General features: G+C 50.4%; 6 protein-coding genes across 6 annotated transcripts in view; 3 read left to right on the top strand and 3 right to left on the bottom strand.

Moving 5' to 3' along the window:
* Window positions 1-627: 627 nt before the first annotated feature.
* On the bottom strand, window positions 628-3,267 carry PpBr36_01596 (uncharacterized protein; the record flags this gene model as incomplete). Its single annotated transcript, XM_029888781.1, has 1 exon — window positions 628-3,267. One exon carries the CDS (start codon window positions 3,265-3,267, stop codon window positions 628-630), a length of 2,640 nt encoding a protein of 879 aa, XP_029750733.1.
* A 1,887-nt stretch (window positions 3,268-5,154) lies between these two features.
* On the top strand, window positions 5,155-5,563 carry PpBr36_01595 (uncharacterized protein; the record flags this gene model as incomplete). Its single annotated transcript, XM_029888780.1, has 3 exons — window positions 5,155-5,193; window positions 5,305-5,410; window positions 5,481-5,563. 3 exons carry the CDS (start codon window positions 5,155-5,157, stop codon window positions 5,561-5,563), a joined length of 228 nt encoding a protein of 75 aa, XP_029750734.1.
* Window positions 5,564-5,891: 328 nt separating this feature from the next.
* On the bottom strand, window positions 5,892-7,092 carry PpBr36_01594 (uncharacterized protein; the record flags this gene model as incomplete). Its single annotated transcript, XM_029888779.1, has 2 exons — window positions 5,892-6,481; window positions 6,567-7,092. 2 exons carry the CDS (start codon window positions 7,090-7,092, stop codon window positions 5,892-5,894), a joined length of 1,116 nt encoding a protein of 371 aa, XP_029750735.1.
* Window positions 7,093-10,154: 3,062 nt separating this feature from the next.
* On the top strand, window positions 10,155-10,764 carry PpBr36_01593 (uncharacterized protein; the record flags this gene model as incomplete). The annotated part of the gene is made up of 3 exons (XM_029888778.1): window positions 10,155-10,216; window positions 10,419-10,546; window positions 10,697-10,764. 3 exons carry the CDS (start codon window positions 10,155-10,157, stop codon window positions 10,762-10,764), a joined length of 258 nt encoding a protein of 85 aa, XP_029750736.1.
* A 671-nt stretch (window positions 10,765-11,435) lies between these two features.
* Window positions 11,436-12,838, bottom strand: PpBr36_01592 (uncharacterized protein; the record flags this gene model as incomplete). Its single annotated transcript, XM_029888777.1, has 2 exons — window positions 11,436-12,598; window positions 12,670-12,838. 2 exons carry the CDS (start codon window positions 12,836-12,838, stop codon window positions 11,436-11,438), a joined length of 1,332 nt encoding a protein of 443 aa, XP_029750737.1.
* A 1,656-nt stretch (window positions 12,839-14,494) lies between these two features.
* PpBr36_01591 (uncharacterized protein) overlaps window positions 14,495-16,312 on the top strand; it is a gene marked incomplete at both ends in the record, with an annotated part of 1,995 nt that continues 177 nt past the window's right edge. The window contains 6 exons of the mRNA XM_029888776.1: window positions 14,495-14,722; window positions 14,842-14,959; window positions 15,264-15,389; window positions 15,472-15,532; window positions 15,607-15,744; window positions 15,836-16,255. Of these exons, the coding sequence (XP_029750738.1) occupies window positions 14,495-14,722; window positions 14,842-14,959; window positions 15,264-15,389; window positions 15,472-15,532; window positions 15,607-15,744; window positions 15,836-16,255 (1,091 nt within the window). The remainder of the gene's footprint in view (window positions 14,723-14,841; window positions 14,960-15,263; window positions 15,390-15,471; window positions 15,533-15,606; window positions 15,745-15,835; window positions 16,256-16,312) is intronic.

Genomic DNA, 16,312 nt, shown 5'->3' with positions numbered 1-16,312 from the left:
GGCTGCAGTCCTGGTTCTGCCACCTGTATTGTATGCAAGCCAATTTCAAGGTTCATCGCATTGAAATCATGATGCGCCGAGACGCATCTGCTACTGCACTCGATGGGCTGCAGCTTTGCTGCCCCTCCAGTGTCGTCATAGGTGGGGAAGAGCTTACATGACTAGCAGCCCTGGCCATCTGGTACGTTCGGTGACTCGGAAATCTGCAGCAGATAGATGGGGTTTGGCAGGGGCTGAAAAGCAAAAAGCAAACACAAGGGGAAGAGAGGGTATGGTTTGAGTTCCGTGGTGAAAAAGGTCATTGCACCCGACCCGCTAAGACTGATCAATATCGAGCTTGGCCGTCAAGAGAGACTCATATTATATAGTATTTCGGTGGATAGTCTTCGTTCCTTCAGTGGGTGGGGAAGGGGATCGAGGGGCAACGTGCATAAATGGACCGATGATTTGACCATGGCCGGCTGAAGCCAAGCATGATTTGCAGTCTCAGCGTAGTATAGAGGGCCTCTGAACCCCCAACAGGATTTGATAAGAGATGAGATTCTATGCAAGGAAACCAAAGGAAAAGACACCGAATCCGGGTATCAATACAAAACAAAACATCAAACTCGCGTATATAACAATGCATCACAGCGGCGGCAGGTTCTCGCGACATATCGGACACTGGAGCCTGAACCGCAACCAACCCTCGAGGCACTCGCTGTGAAAGATGTGTCGACAAGGCGTCACCATATACTGTCTCCTAGCAAACACACCAGCAACACCACCAGGCCCTGCCGGATCCGAGTGGCCTGCACGAATAACGGGCACTTCCAGCACCTCGCGGCAGATGGCACAGTCAATGCTGTGCAGTCTAGTGTGTGCGTCCATGTCTTCTTTGGCATCCCCGGCCGCTGGGAAACGTTGTTTGCCTGCTAACGGACTCCCGGGCTCTCCGCTTCCGAGGAGACCAATCGGGAGGCCCCCTGCCTCGACGCTATCTTCCCTGAGGATGGGGTGGTAATCCCACGCCTCGGGCGCCCAACCCTTGGGGATACCGAATCGTGGCCCAAATATGTCCTGAAATCCAAGAATCCACAGCTGGCACCACACCCAGCCGGCCAACATGAGAAAAGTCTCCCGATCCGGTTTTGAGAATGCGATATTCCGCTCACGGAGGTAGAAATAGGCTATTGGAATCAGTCGAAGTACTGACTGGCCGACCATGAAGCGCCATGAGAATGCCCGGCGAGAGTTGCGTGTCACATTGCGTACGATCTGCGGCACCCAGAGAGACAGATAACAAAATGCCAGACCATTCATATAGATCTCTCGGGCACGCGCCCACCAAGTTGTGGCCGCGATGGAAAGCAACAAAAGTACCACCCCAAAAAGGACATAACGCCCCAAGATGGTCGAAAACGGTGCTGGTTGGTCCGGAGCCAACGGTGTTGTTGCCATGGTTGCCGTCGTTGCAGCGGCTGGGTTTGTTATCGGTAGGATACTGGGAGCATCCGGATGTGCCTCGATTTCAGCGTCGATGTCCTGGTCCGACGGAATTATAATTGGTGCTGTCTGCGGTCGTATTTGATGCGGTGCTGATGCTGCTGCTGCTGCTGCTCGGGCCGTTGCAGCACGAGCTGCAGCCTCCTGAGCTGAGCTTGCTGCGCTCGGCTGCTGCTGCTGCTCTCTTTCGCGGGGACGCCTCTCGGGCTCCTGTACCTTGTAAACCTCGTACAGAAAACTGCCTCCTATTGTCATGGAGATGAAGCCCGCGTAGGTCAACAATAAGGAGGGCAATAGAGTTGCGGAATCGGACAAGCTCAAGAAAGACGATGCCCCAAATACTATGCCGTCGGCCACGACCATCATGCTGGCCGTCCAAAAGCTCACCCGTGCTATCGTCGATGGCGTCGATGACTCTCTCATCTGCATCTTGAGGAGCTGGACTTGTGCAAACATGAGCCCGGCAAAGGCGAGTAAATGCAGCTTGGTCGAATAGGTGTAAACCTCCTCCTTTAAGCCGACAAGATGACGGCCATCGGCGGGTGCAAAAGCTGGCGGCCCTTTAGTCTGCAGGAAATATGCACAATCAGGGGAATAAACGACGGCCGACATTTGCAGATCTGGAACACGTCGGGGGAGTGGTGCGCCGCTAGGGAAGCGCAGTTCGTCCTCGATTCGACCAATCAAGCCGTCAAGTCTCTCATTTGCACTGTCTCCCAAAAGGCGCTCTCCTAATTGTTGGGTATCGAGCGGATGAACCTGAACGTACATGACATACTCGCAGTGAGGGAACGGGTTCCATGAATCTTGCGGCATGTTTGGGTACGAGCCCCAAGGGTTAGAGGTGACCTCTGAAAAGCGCGCCTTCTCCTTGCGGCGAAGGACCTCCCCGATGGTCTCGTTAAGGAGCTTCTGGCTCGTGCGGAAGAAGTTCAGGCCTGGAGTCAAGTGGGGGAGGCCAAATATGCCGGCGAACTTGTCGCTTGTCGTGGTGAGGAGCATCGCGCCCTGCCTTGGCCAGTGCACGCCGTGAAGAACAATGTGGTGGGTGCTTCCACTGCCAGTGACATCCTCAATACTGGCCATTGCCGACACCTCCCTGACGACGCCGCCCGTTTTGACCAGTGGCTTCCGTTCCTGCCCTTCTTCTGTGGATTCGTCCATCTCGAGGTCAGGCAGCTCCGTGCCCTTCTGTTTATCGTCTAGCCGCAATAGAATCTTGCCCTCCTTGCCTGTGATATTCCTGCCGAATTCTGAAATGGCCCATGGTATCGTTGGCGCCAGCTGGGTGAGGTTATATGAAGCACTGGATCGCCGCTCGCTGGCGTCCGCCCGAACCCAGCTCCCGTGGACTATGCCGGTTGCATTATGCCACGTTGGCCAGCCCTGTGCCAAATCCCATCTATCACCTTCCTTCTCGCCATGCTGACCGGTACCTCTATAAGCATTGCGACTCCATTCCAGGCAGCGCTGTCGAAAGAGGTCCAGGTCCCGCCATGCAAATTTGTCCTCTTCCCTGAAGCCGGTGATGTTGAGGTAACCAGTACCATTGTTCAGTATACTCGCAGCAGGTTGATCGGGGTCTTGACTGGGAGGTGGCGGTGCGAAATCGCCCCACTGCGTGTTGTTCAGTACAGTATGAGCGACGCGTTGGCGGCCGAGGCGGGCGGCGACGATGGACGGAGCGGACATGATGCCCGGGCCGTTGTCGGGGGTCGAGGTCAGCCATAGCAGCAAGACTATGAGCATGACAAACCGGGCCTGGTCCTGTGGTTGAGCCATCGTGTACTCAGTCTGCCGCTCCCTCGGGCACGGGAACCAAGGAAACGAGCTAGCGTTCTAGGTATCCTCGATTCATCGTAGGGCGTGGTCCCTCTTATGGTTGTGTTTGCACCGGCTGTTTTCTCCGCCCTCCTGCCTGTTCCGAAAGCGATTATCGGGCTTGAGTACACATTTGCTTTGGCTAATGATCGTTGTGGCCGGGGCGGTCGCAGGTCTGGTCAAAGATTCGAAGGCTGAATGCTTTTCAGGTATGTCAAAGTGTAAAGACCCGAATCGGCCGACGTACGTCAATCACACCTTGGCGGCGTAACCATTTCGAGCCATGCATAAAGGTGGGTCTGGTCGATTTAGGGGAAGCTCTTGACATGGAGAGGGGGCACAACTACTACCGTAGCCGCCTACCTACCTAGTCTCAGGGCTCATCCCTGAGACTGTTACTTTTGCATTTTATTTATAAAATGCCCAAACAAAAGTTAAATAATAAATGGGCGTTATATACAGGAAAAACAAAAAAATTCAATTTTTATCTAATCGGTATATTAAATCGCCGATTCCGGGTTTTTATTTTTATTTCTTTTTCCAAATAGCCACTTAGATTTTTGGGATTTTGAACCCCCTCCAGCGAGTTTCTGAACCGGGCTCAACTCGACCGGCCAGTTCCACTTTTGTCTCTCGGGGATATGACTATGCCCTATATTACCCGTCGATTTCCAATCCGGTAACCACTCTTTGCCGCCTGTTTCGACCTGAAAAAAATTATTTTCAATCCCTTTGGTGTTGATTTTGTATACCAAAGTCGGTCGAAAGCCAATAAGATCCTTGAGGACCGCTTCCCTCGACCATAGAAAAACTGATCCAACGATGCCTCCCTCAACGCTGGGATCAGAGGGGTCGATTTTATCAGTGAAAGCGTAAAGAAATTCTGGAACATCCCCAGAAGCAGCAACCAAGCGCAAAGGCGTAAGAGTCAACGCAAATATCGAGAATATCGAGGAGCTGCGCATTTTGAGAGATTGACTGTTTACTAGAAGAGAAAACTGCAGGCCTGAATCGTGGCAGTGAGTATTAAGAACAACAAAGAGAGGGGAATATAAACACAGGAATGTGCGGAGACTTGGGAAATATATAAAGTACTGTAGACTTGGAAAATAAACACGCTGCTGAGGGTTCATTAAATGATGCACTAAGAATAGGCTCGGGATTGACCGACAAGATCAAGCTCAATGCAAGCAGGGTTACTTGACCTATGTATTCATAGTGTGGTTTATATTAACAAGTAGATATCCTAGTGTGGGCTGGTAGCTGGCAAGGGCAATGCATGCGTGATAGATTGCAGCCTGTGCCTTTGTTGAGTCAATAGTAACCTGGTAGCATGGACGGTGAAGGCACCTACCTCGGGAACTCTGGCTGCGCCGATGGCGACCTGGCTGTTGAAAAGACCCCCAAGCAAACACAGATTGGTGAGTTCGGCCATGTTGCAAGATGAAAAGCAATATATTTGGCAAGGCATTAGGCTTGGTAGACGGGTTTAGTACCCGTACCTATGTCCTTAGAGTACTGTAGGTTAGCTGGCAAGGTGTCTAGTAAACAGAAAGCTCAACGTCGCCCCACTCTTTTGTTCATTTGATATCTGGCTGGTGCAAGATGGCGGGGCCCTGATTCGAATTGAGCAGGTCCGGTTCAGCTCTCCGCCTCATCGATCATTCGAGGCTAGACCTAGACTTGATCAAATACTTGAACAAAGACGAGATCTATCTCCCACACAGGGACAAAAAAAAAAAGAAAAAAAGAAAAAGAAGAAGCCGAACCCACTGCATTCGGATCTGTTCGCTCCTTGTAAGATTACTTGGGTACATAGCCATTCAGCTTGAAGCCAGCCGAGCCGAAATGTCATCCAACGAAGACAACAACCAAGCCAAATCATCTGTAAGTCAAGCATTTAGTTGTTTCTCTCACTTGATCCTGACGTGCCTGATATCGATGCTCCCACGCACTTGGGATTGGAGAGAAAGAAAAAAGCAACTGACAACCCGACAGACCAGCGTGGAGGACCCGAGAGGAGAGCTCACGGCTCAGCTGGAAGAGTTGCTCAACACGCTGTCCAACAAATTCGCCGGTGTGTCTAGTGAGATATTTGCAAAGAGTAAGTGAAGTACCCAAACAGTCATCTGGTATTAGCCGATTACGACGAATGAACCTGACCTATTGTACAGTGGATGAGATGTCCCGGAGGTTAGACAACATCGAGGCACAGTTGTCGACACAGCCACAGGATAATCAAGGGAGCTCAAAATAACACGAGGCTCCAACGACATATAACGACAGATTGATTTACGGATGAAATTGGCGTTGCTCATGTTGGCAGGCCGTCATTTTTGCTTTCTGGGTTTTATGTCACGTCAGCGCAGCGCATCATCTTCTGGCAGGTCTGGACGGAACAGAATGATCAACAGTCCCTTGATAAGCTCGGGTTTCATTCATCATATTGCCAGGTTCATATCATGTGTAGCCTAGATTATATGATACAACCGAAAATGCCCGTGCCCGTAATCAAGTCTCACAATGTTAATCTTGTCTTTTATTCTTTTTTCCTGGTTGCATCAGTGGACAAACGCGAGTTGGAATCACAACTCATCCTTGCCAGTGACCTTCTCGACAAACTTCCTCAGGACGTTCGTCTTGCGAGTAAGCTCGTCGAGCTTGGCGGGAGCCAGACCGCCCTTCTTCAGCATGCCGTCCAGACGAGCCAGCTCCTTGGAGGCAAAGTCGTCGTTCTTGCTCAGCTTGTCAAAGACCCGGATGTAGTACTGGGCATATTTGACCTGGGCAGCGTCCTTCAGGCCCTCGGCCTCCTTCTTGATCTCGGCGGCGGCATCGCTGAGCGAAGCACCTCCGGTGTACTTGACCACGATGGCATCGAGCGCGGCGATGGTGCCCGAGGTGGCATCAACACCACCTCCGGCGGCGCGCTGGGTGCCCGTCTTCTCGTTGAGGAACTTGACAAAGTCGGCCTCAGAGCGGCCGCCGTTGTAGTCCTCGGGCTTGGACTGGCCCTTGGCCCAGAACTTGATGGTGGGGTAAGACTGGACGCCCTGTTCGTTGGCTGTGGTCTTGCTGTCCTCGGCCTCGGCGTCGACTTTGGCAATGATGACATCGTCCTCCAGGGCGAAGGTCTGGGCAAGGTCCTCCCAGATGGGTGCCAGGGACTTACAGTCTATTACAGGGCAGAGAGAAGCACTAGTTAGTCTGATGATTCCAGACGAAGTCTGGGCAATGGGAGGTAGGACAGCAGAACTTACGTCCACACCAAGGAGCGGTAAAGGCAACCAGGACGTTCTTGTCACCCCCGATGGTCTTGGAGAAAGTCGAATCGCTCAGCATAACCACGTTGGAGGGAGGGGCAAGCTTGCGCTTGGGCTTTACGCCGGTCTTCTCGGTGATGAATCCAGCCAAGCTGTCGAGGTCACGACCGCCCTCGTAGTCAATCGGCTTGTCGCTCTTTCCATCGAACCACTTGAGCGTTGGGAATCCCTGAACACCAAAGCGCTTGCCCAGGCTCTTCTCGGCATCGGCGTCGACCTTTGCGATCTGGACCTTGCCCTTGGAGCCAGCGAAGGACTGCGCGAGCTCCTCGTAGGTGGGAGCGAGGTTCTTGCAGTGACCGCACCACGGAGCAAAGAACTCGACAAGAGTGGGCGTTCCGGACTTGAGAACGACTTCGTCGAAGTTGGAGGGCACAAGGTCGAGGACGTCTGATTTGGCGGCTACTTGTGTGGTCGCAAAAGCGGCCAGGAAGAAGAGCCCGAGGCTCTTCAGGTTACCCATTTTGTGTATATTTTTGCAGTTGGGAAAAACAAACTTCAATGATTCGGCTGCAATGAGTCGAGGTGAAATGATCAAGTTTCTGATTACACAGCAACTTTCGTGAAGAAAGATGCCAGTTTGTCAGATGTTAGCTCCTTCGCTGATGGAACGGTGAGCTCTCCCCCCACGCCACCTGCACGCAGGGGTTAGCTCCGTTTCGTGTTGGGTGTGGAGTACGTGATAAGATAGAGACGACCTTGAGCAGCCACTGACGTGTCCGTCACTTCCGCCATCCTCCTTCGCAGATTATATTCCGAATGTCTTTGTATATTCTGGCGACTACCTTTGTGTTTTCGACATGGCGAACGACCGATTAGGATATGGAGTATCTTTACTGGCTAAATAGTGAATTTCAAACTCATACTTTATCATGCAGAGTGGATCAATCACAGACAAATAGCTTCATTTGCGTCTCAAACAAACATAGAGTACCCGAAAACATTTAAGCGATTTGCTCCACTACTAACACCACCACTTCCATTTCCAGTGCTGTATCACGCAATTCATTTCATCCGCGCCCGGAATAAACACGTCAACGCACTCTTTTTTCTTTTTCTGTTTTTTGTTTGTTAAATAAAAAATCAGCGCGGCACCCATATGCACATTGTTGGCTTGCCGCAGCTATAAAGCACACCTTACCAGCATTTCCAAAAGGCGATAAATGTTGAAAAAGGAAAGGAGGATTCTATATAATGGGTCTAATATCACTTGAGCGTGATATACTCGCTATTCAAAAACGCATCGGGTGATACGCGAACCCCAATTCATATGGGAGTATTCACAGCTTGGGCTGAGGGCTCACGATAGCTGTGGGGGCATTGTAAGCTTTAGCTGTGGAAACTGATTTGACCGATGAAGAGCGGTGGAAGTTTCAACCTCCAGTTTCATTCAGATAAAACCATGATCCATGGGCCCGGCTCGATGGCTTTGGAAAAGTTAAAGCACATGGGCCAAATTCAAATGTGAAATGAGAAACAAGGGACGGGTAGCGCATAAGTGCTCAAGCCAGGTACCTATGTCCTGATCAATTATACATCTTGTTGATCGAGGCATAGCTTCGAGAAGTATAAGTTGAATAAGGGTCATCCTGATTTGATAGATGGGCAACGTGAAAAACCTTAACTTTCGCATGCCGGATTACACATCCCAGCTCAACCACGGCCCCAGGCCATCAAGTCTTTACCTTGATCGGCCGTATGTTACCGTTGACAACATAGCAGCGAGTATCACTGTTCTCAATCAGATGGCCGCAAACGATGACGCTCAGCCAAAGGGAGAGATCGGTTCGCAGATCGGCTGCTTTTTTATGTAAATCCCACCACCTCAGGAGCCGATTGAGAAGCTGAAGCTCGGCGAATGGCAGGCTCGCCGGCTCAGGATACAAAAATATCGACTGCTTCGCGAAGTGTTTCTGACTGAACCGGTGTTTGTCTCTTGACTTGGATTCCTTGATGATTGCGAACAGCAGCGTGGACAACCAGAGTATGTGACTTCGTCGAGGTGAAAATTTGGCTCCACAAGCCGATCCAGCAGCGAAGGATAATTCGACCAAGAAGATACGCCATCAGAATAACATGTAGATGACGCCAATTGAAACCTTGCCATTCGAGCCATCCGGGGCAAGCACTTTCCACGTGGCGTCTGATTAAGATGCGGTCCGTTAAATCTTAACCGTAGACATAAGGGTTGGTGGTGCAGACGCAAGGCCGGCAGGAGCGCCTAATACAAGTAAAGCCCTGTCGATATATAGAGGGGCGTCCACAGTGAAGATAGGAGCAAAAGCTTCTAATCTGGCTTTGTCAAGGGTAACTTAAGTTGAGACGAAGTCAGCTGCATCATTATGAGGGGCCTCACCAGAAGATGGGTTGACTAGTAGAATATATCTAAACCACTTCGATATAGCAGACTCCGATCATGCGATCAAGAGAGCCCTGGCGAAGTAGGTCTATGTGCTTTCTGTCAATGAGCCTGTTGTGCAAATCGACGACCACAAAAAGCCCTTGGAGTTGAGAGCAGGAGGCAAGGACCTGATGGAGGAGTATGAACGTGGTGTGGGCATAGCGCTCAGAACGACTAAAGCACCTCGATTTGGAGGACCTGGTAACGGAGGCATAGATGTTGTATAGTATGAGGCTGGCCTGCGATAGACTAGACCAAGACGACTATGCTGACCTTTCCAAGTATACACCACCCATGCCATGGAAAGCTTACCCTGGAAGAATACTCATATTCAAGCTTTGATTGTACGCGGGGATGTCACTGTCCAGAACCAGCTATTGAAGCGCGCTTTCGTCAAGATTATACCATTTCGGAAGCTGTTCGCGGGCGTTGGCTGAGACTCTCATATCATGTGGCCATTTTGGCCGTTATGATTTTCAATAGGCGTGAAGAAAGCCCATATGAATGCTCCAAGGTCACAAGTGAAAATGCGACTCGATGGTAAGCACTTCACTTGTGTAAGAAGTGCATTGATAGACTATGAAAATCGAGGTAGATAGCAAGGAGAAGGGTGTTGGCGGTCATTGAAGAGTGAGTAATTTTTGTGAAAGTCCAGTGAAGCACGACCAACAGATGACGAATAGAAGAAACAGCAGACAGCGTTAAGAGGGCCGGCTGTCTTTCGTGTTGGAGATAATTTTTGATGGGGGACGAATTGCCAAGGAAGTTGGAAGTGAGCTGCAGGCAAAGCTGCGATATGGGTAGTCACGTGGAAATCGTACAGCGAGTGTCTCTGTGCTTTGTATGATAAGATAGACTGATTTCCTGACCATCAGCCACAGCACGTTGCACCCCCACCCGACCAAGCCACTTGAGTACCCACACTGTAGAAAGCAGCGTCTCCCATTGGCCAGCGCACAATTAACACACAAACATCAAAATTGTCTGCAAAAACCCTCCCGGCCCCGACACCACCAAGCACCAAAAAAGAGCTCTCCCATCCGACGACCAGAACCTCGCTCCGGCAACGACAACTCGACGACCCGACCCAGTCGCAAAACTACAAATCTCGACAACCACACAACATGTCTCACGATAGCGTTTGGAACTCCCGCCCCCGCACCTACGGCAAGGGCGCGCGGTCGTGGTACGGATCCCCCGATGTCTTTCTTCCCCGCGAAAATAAAAGGACACTAGCTTGCACCTGATTCTGGGCTCTGTATGGAATAAAAAGCCGGGGAACTGCTTGAAATATAAGAAAGACGAGGCACGGGAGACAGGATCAGGATGTCCATTAGGAGTTGTTATTGCATCTGGAACTAGTTTTACTGACCAAGGGTCAATTTTAGCCGTGTCTGCACCCACCGTGCTGGTCTGATCCGCAAGTACGGCCTCGACATCTGCCGTCAGTGCTTCCGTGAGAAGGCTGCCGACATTGGTTTCGTCAAGGTACGCTCGGAGCGCATACTTCTATCATGTTCAAAAAAAATGGCTCGGCCCGATTCCCTTGATCCCCGCCCCAAGCAGAGACGGTCACCAAACCTTTATTATTTCCAGCCCGGCCGAGCCATCTTTGCCCGACACGTGTGTGCGAGAACCTTGAAATGCTAACAACATCGCAAAACAGCACCGTTAAACCTCGAATACCCACTGCGACGGAGGGGGACGGGCAGGAGAATCATGACGCACGGATGAAGGGCAATGGGCGCGGGGAGGGCATAGAACCCAGTGCTTCTTTTGGAGACCCTCTTTTGTCGGGCTCCGAGCACGGCCCAGGATTCAAAGGAAACCGGAAAAAAAAGGCTGTTGTTTTTTCCTACACGGCCGGCATGCACATTGGAGTTCGTTGGTCTTGTTTTCGCGGAAATGGGAATCGGAAATTTCATTTTTAAACTTAACCGGGCCGACCAAAAGTGAACCTTGGCCCCCAAGCCGTGGATATTTGTAGATCCAACGAGGATGTGAACAATGCACGCCGATAACGACTTTACAGGATGTGGAAAGGTGCTGTTCCTCAATGCCGTTTACCATTGAGGATTGATCGTGAGCCAGCGTAGAGCCCTTGGCCTATTCGTGAGGGGGGTTTTCTAGAGATAGTAGCTAACATATTAGGGGGTGACGTGCATATGGGAGCATCATGTCCATGACAACACAGATATTATGTAGACAATAACTATGGGCGACCATCTCATGAGAAGAATTGCAGAGTCGTGAGTTTGCTGATATACACCACCAAGACATCCCAAATAATGTACATATACACGAAATCTAGCTATCTCACAACACCAATCTAACTTTTTGTTACACTTTTTTTTGCCATCAATCCACGTCGCTCTATCCATCAGGCCCAGCTGTGATATACAACATTATTTGAGGATACGAGTAACCAGACCAGTAGCAACAGTCTTGCCACCCTCACGGATGTTGATCCTCAAGCCAGGCTCGACAGCAATAGGGCTGTGCAGGGTAGCGGTCATCTCGACGTTGTCACCAGGCATGACCATCTTGCTGGAGGCATCCTCGGTGCCCTCGGGCCAGTGCAGAGAGCAGGCCTCGCTGGCAGTCCTGATGTACATCTGCGGCATGTAGTTCTCATGGAACCCGGTGTGCCTTCCACCCTCCTCCTTGGTCAGGACGTAGAGAGAGACGAGGAACTGCTTGTGGGCCTTGATGCTGCCAGGGGCAGCGATGACCTGACCACGCTTGATATCCTCACGACGGACACCACGGAGCAGCAGACCAGAGTTATCACCGGCACGAGACTCCTCGCACGACTTCTTGAAGGTCTCAATATCGGTGACCTTGGTCTTGACAACCTCGTCGGTCTTGCCAACAATCTCGACCTCAGCATCACGCTTCAGAATACCGCGCTGGACACGGCCCGAGACGACGGTACCACGACCGCCAATGGTGAAGACATCCTCAACCGACATCAGGAAGGGCTTGTCCAGGTCACGCTCGGGGGTGGGAATCCAGGTGTCAACGGCCTCAAGAAGCTCGTCGATCTTCTGCTGGCCGATTTCGGGGCGCTTGTCGTTCAGGGCGCAAAGGGCCGAACCCATGATGACGGGAGTGTCATCACCAGCGAAGCCATAGCTGTTGAGCAGCTCACGCATCTCCATCTCAACAAGCTCCAACATCTCGGGGTCATCGAGAGCGTCGACCTTGTTAACGAACACAACGATCTTCTGGATACCAATCTGGCGAGCGAGGAGCAAGTGCTCACGGGTCTGGGGCATTTGACCATCCGAGGCAGCAACGACAATAATGGCACCGTCCATGTTGGCAGCACCAGTAATCATGTTCTTAATGTAATCAGCGTGACCAGGACAGTCAACGTGGGAGTAGTGACGGTTTTCTGTGGAGTACTCGATGTGTGCTGACGAGATGGTGATACCACGCTTCCTCTCCTCGGGAGCCTTATCAATCGCGGCATAGTCGAGGAAGTTTGCGAAGCCCTTCTCAGCCTGCCTCTTGGTGATGGCAGCCGACAAAGTGGTCTTGCCGTGATCGACGTGACCGATTGTGCCTAGTCAAAGGGGAGCCGTGTTAGCTACGGGATTCCAAGGTACGAAGGAAAAAATATTATTGTCTGCTTACCAATGTTGACGTGAGGCTTTGTCCTCTCGTACACAGCGTAACCTCTCCTTAAGTTCAGCACAGGAGACCTTGACTGCTGTTGAAGTGAGACCAAGGGGTTGCCTGTCTTCTTGAAGGCGAACCGCGCCGTTCTGGCGAACGGTGCGAGGGATCTGAAGGTAGCCGACATGCTGTATTAATTGGAAATGAAATGATACAAAGAACAGTGAATGAAAAGACTACGAAGAATATGTAAAAAGAGTGTTTGACGGAGAGTCGTGGCCGGGGTATATGCCTCTCCTCGATGTTGTGATTTTTTTTTTCTTCAACACGCTAAATTGAGGATCGAGGAAGTTTGATAGCTTGCGCGCAAAATTGCAAATTTTGACCGGAAAGCTGTCCCATGCTCCCAGCTCCATTGCGCCGCTAGTTTACATTTGACACTGTTTATCGACACTGTCTGCCACAGCTGAGGCTGCAATGTCCCCAGCCACATCAGCCACCTATGGCTTGGTACCTCTCCAGTCCCGTGATCTGTCTTCCACTCGCGTGCCTTGTCAGGTTTTAGCGACTGCCCAGAAATTGCCAGTACCAGTACATGTGGGGAATGTGCTAATTAAGCGCAATACGAATGCCGGTTGGTCTCTCCTTGCAATTATTCGCGTTAATCCATGTCTTGGTTGAATCAGTGAAAGGTCTTCAGGTCGGGCATTGACGAGCCTAACAAAGACACTACCCCAAAAGGTAGCCACAAACAGCTGATATTTACATGGAGGCGGTGGCTATATTCTGCCCGATTCCACCAACGGTTTGGCACTTATCGAAAGCTAAAACCTAATTCATACTCATATGAGAATTGGCTTTTTGCCTCAGTCAGGTGGAAGGGCACCGCGACGGGGTTGTGGCGTCCTACTTCATAATAGTAAGGGTTGCAAGCGAGAATTTGCGCAGGGCAGACAGATGCTCATCAATCTATCTATCCCGGCTGATCAGATAGCGTGGCAAGCCAAGCTACTTTGTACAAAAGTTCATTCATACCTTGAGGTAATTTACTACGTCTCATTGCAACGACGCTCATGATAGTGCTGGGCTTTCGGTACTTGCTCCACACCACCACTGTTTATTGTTTCTTCCTGCCCCACAGTCGGCAATTTTGACGGTTCCTGCAGTCCGCTTTGGAACATTTCCTACATTCTTCGATGATCTTGGCGGGTCCTTGGCTTTCATGGGCGCCTCCCACTGCATTCAGTACTTAACTGTAATTACTAAGGTTGTAGACACATAACCAAACCTTGTAGGAATTTTTGAAAAGGCGATTGATTTGACGTGCACAACAAATAAGCTACCTGCCTCACTGCTAGCCTAGAGTCTAGTTTTGGTACCAGCAATGCATGGACGCACTTGATCACAATGGGACGGGGAAGACTCCGGGGTTCATGGTCGCTCGCCCCCTTATTCATAACCTACCGTTTTTTTTTTTTTTTTGTCTTGCGCTCGGGGGGTTTCCCTCGCTATGTTTTCGGTTGATCGTTTTTTTTTTTCTTTTTTTTTTTGGAGCTAAATGGCCGATCACCCGATTGCGAAGTCAACGCAAGGTCAGCACGAATTTGGTGACTTCTGCTAAACTACGATTACTACGCACAAAAAGGATGGATGACCCTGTCACGTCCTCGTCTGGTCTCGGTGGCAGCTTCTGAGGGAACCTTGCTGCCATCTTGAGATTAGACTGAGCAGTGACGTCCTGTGTGGGTATAACACATTTTTACCAAAAATCGACCTGTCTGGCCTTCGTCAATCCCACCTTGGAACCTAGATCTAGTGCCGATTTCGCGTCTCTTCAACCACCATGGCACAAGAGCCTAGGCCAGAGCACGAGGTCGGCCAAGGAATAGGTTCCTCGGTTGGTAACGATGCTACCGGCCCCACGGAAGTACCTGCTTCCTCTACTGATCAGCCAGAACAGCCAGCCCAGCCTGTTCAGCCAGTACAGCCAGTACAGCAACCTCACGGCATATACGCTGGTGGCGTTGGTGATGGTGATGGCAATGATATTGGTGATGACGACGACGATGGAGTGAGTGGAGTGTTCTGTGGTTTTTGCGACTGCAAATTTTTTTTTTTTTTTTTTAAAAAAAAAAAAAAAAAACGCTTGTCTCATGCTGTCACTGACATCAAGTCTCGCTTCCCCTACAGGACGCCGACTCTGCGCTCGACGTACGCTCCATAGGGACGGTTAGCGACTCCTTAACGTCGAGTATTCTGAGATTCCGTGTGGAGAATGGTCGGACGTACCATTCGTACAAAGACGGTTGTAAGTTTCAACATTTGGGTGCCGGTAATTTTCTCTGCCACGTTCCATTTGCTAATTCAAATCCAAGCTTATTTCATGCCAAACGATGATGTGCGTGTTTTGCCCTTTTCAAAGTCAGATGACGGAAACAGAAAAAAAGAAAAAAAGAAAAAAAAAACGGCAGATCCCTGAAAAGTTCCAATTACTAAAACATGACATTGTCCAGAGAGAAAATGAGCGATTGAGTAAGACACCCTCTCCTCTCTCTCTCTCTCTCTCATATAGGGAAAAGTAGGCCGCCGAAATGCAGCTAACCATGGCGTAGATCTGCAGCACAATCTGTGCATGATGACCCTTGGCTGGAAACTGTACATATCCCCGATCGACCAGAGGCCTGTTAATCGAGTGCTTGACATTGGTTGTGGCACTGGGGTCTGGTCCATGGAGTTTGGTATGCTACCGCTCCCACCTGACTGCTGTCATCAAAACAGAAACCAGGTTCTTCAAAACTGACAGGTATTCATGGCCACAAGCCGATGACCATCCAGAGGCCCATGTCATTGGCATTGATCTTAGTCCAATACAACCCAGCTTGTAAGTTTTCTTGTACACGGTCAGGACCGTCGATATCGGTACCCATCGTTGACTTGACTGGCTTTCGTCAACAGTGTCCCACCAAATGTTAGTTATTACATCGACGACGTAGAGGCCGAATGGACATACAGCACGCCTTTCGATTTTATATTCACCCGAATGATGCTAGGTTCTATCAAGAACTGGCCAGAATTCTTTCGGCAGACTTTTGAGTAGGTCAAGTTGTCTTTCTCGTCCTTTTGTGGTTGACTCTTATCGTTCTCCCATGATGAAACAAGATGCCCTAACCTTACCGACCTATAGGAATTTAACCTCAGGCGGCTACTTCGAGAGCTTTGAAGCCGTGTTTCCAGTACGTTGTGACGATGGCACTTATCCACAAGAATGCGCCCTTCGCAAGTGGTTCGAACTCCTGAACGAGGGTACGGAAAAAGTAAGAACTGAGCTCCCTACGTTGGAGGTGCAAAAGCAAAGGCTGGCCGACGCCGGCTTCGTCAACATTGTGACAAGGGAGTACAAGTGGCCGATGAACACGTGGCCGAGCGACAAGAAGCAAAAAGAATTCGGTTCGCTCGTCTTGGCGAACCTGGAAGAAGGGATCCAGGGCATGACCATGGCCATGTTCACGAGAGTGCTCGGCTGGACAAAGGAACAGGTTGAGCTTTTCCTGGTGGATGTGCGGAAGGACATTCGCAACACCAATATACATGTTTATTATCCCATGTAAGTCCGGAGGATACGCCCTTTGATATCCACTTGGCTTTTTTTTTTTTTTTTTTT

The sequence above is a fragment of the Pyricularia pennisetigena genome, chromosome 2 (assembly GCF_004337985.1).
Source record: "Pyricularia pennisetigena strain Br36 chromosome 2, whole genome shotgun sequence".
NCBI classification, from domain to species: Eukaryota; Fungi; Ascomycota; class Sordariomycetes; order Magnaporthales; family Pyriculariaceae; genus Pyricularia; species Pyricularia pennisetigena.
Note: the sequence above shows the minus strand (reverse complement) of the source record. Positions and strands in the feature narration are given on the sequence as shown.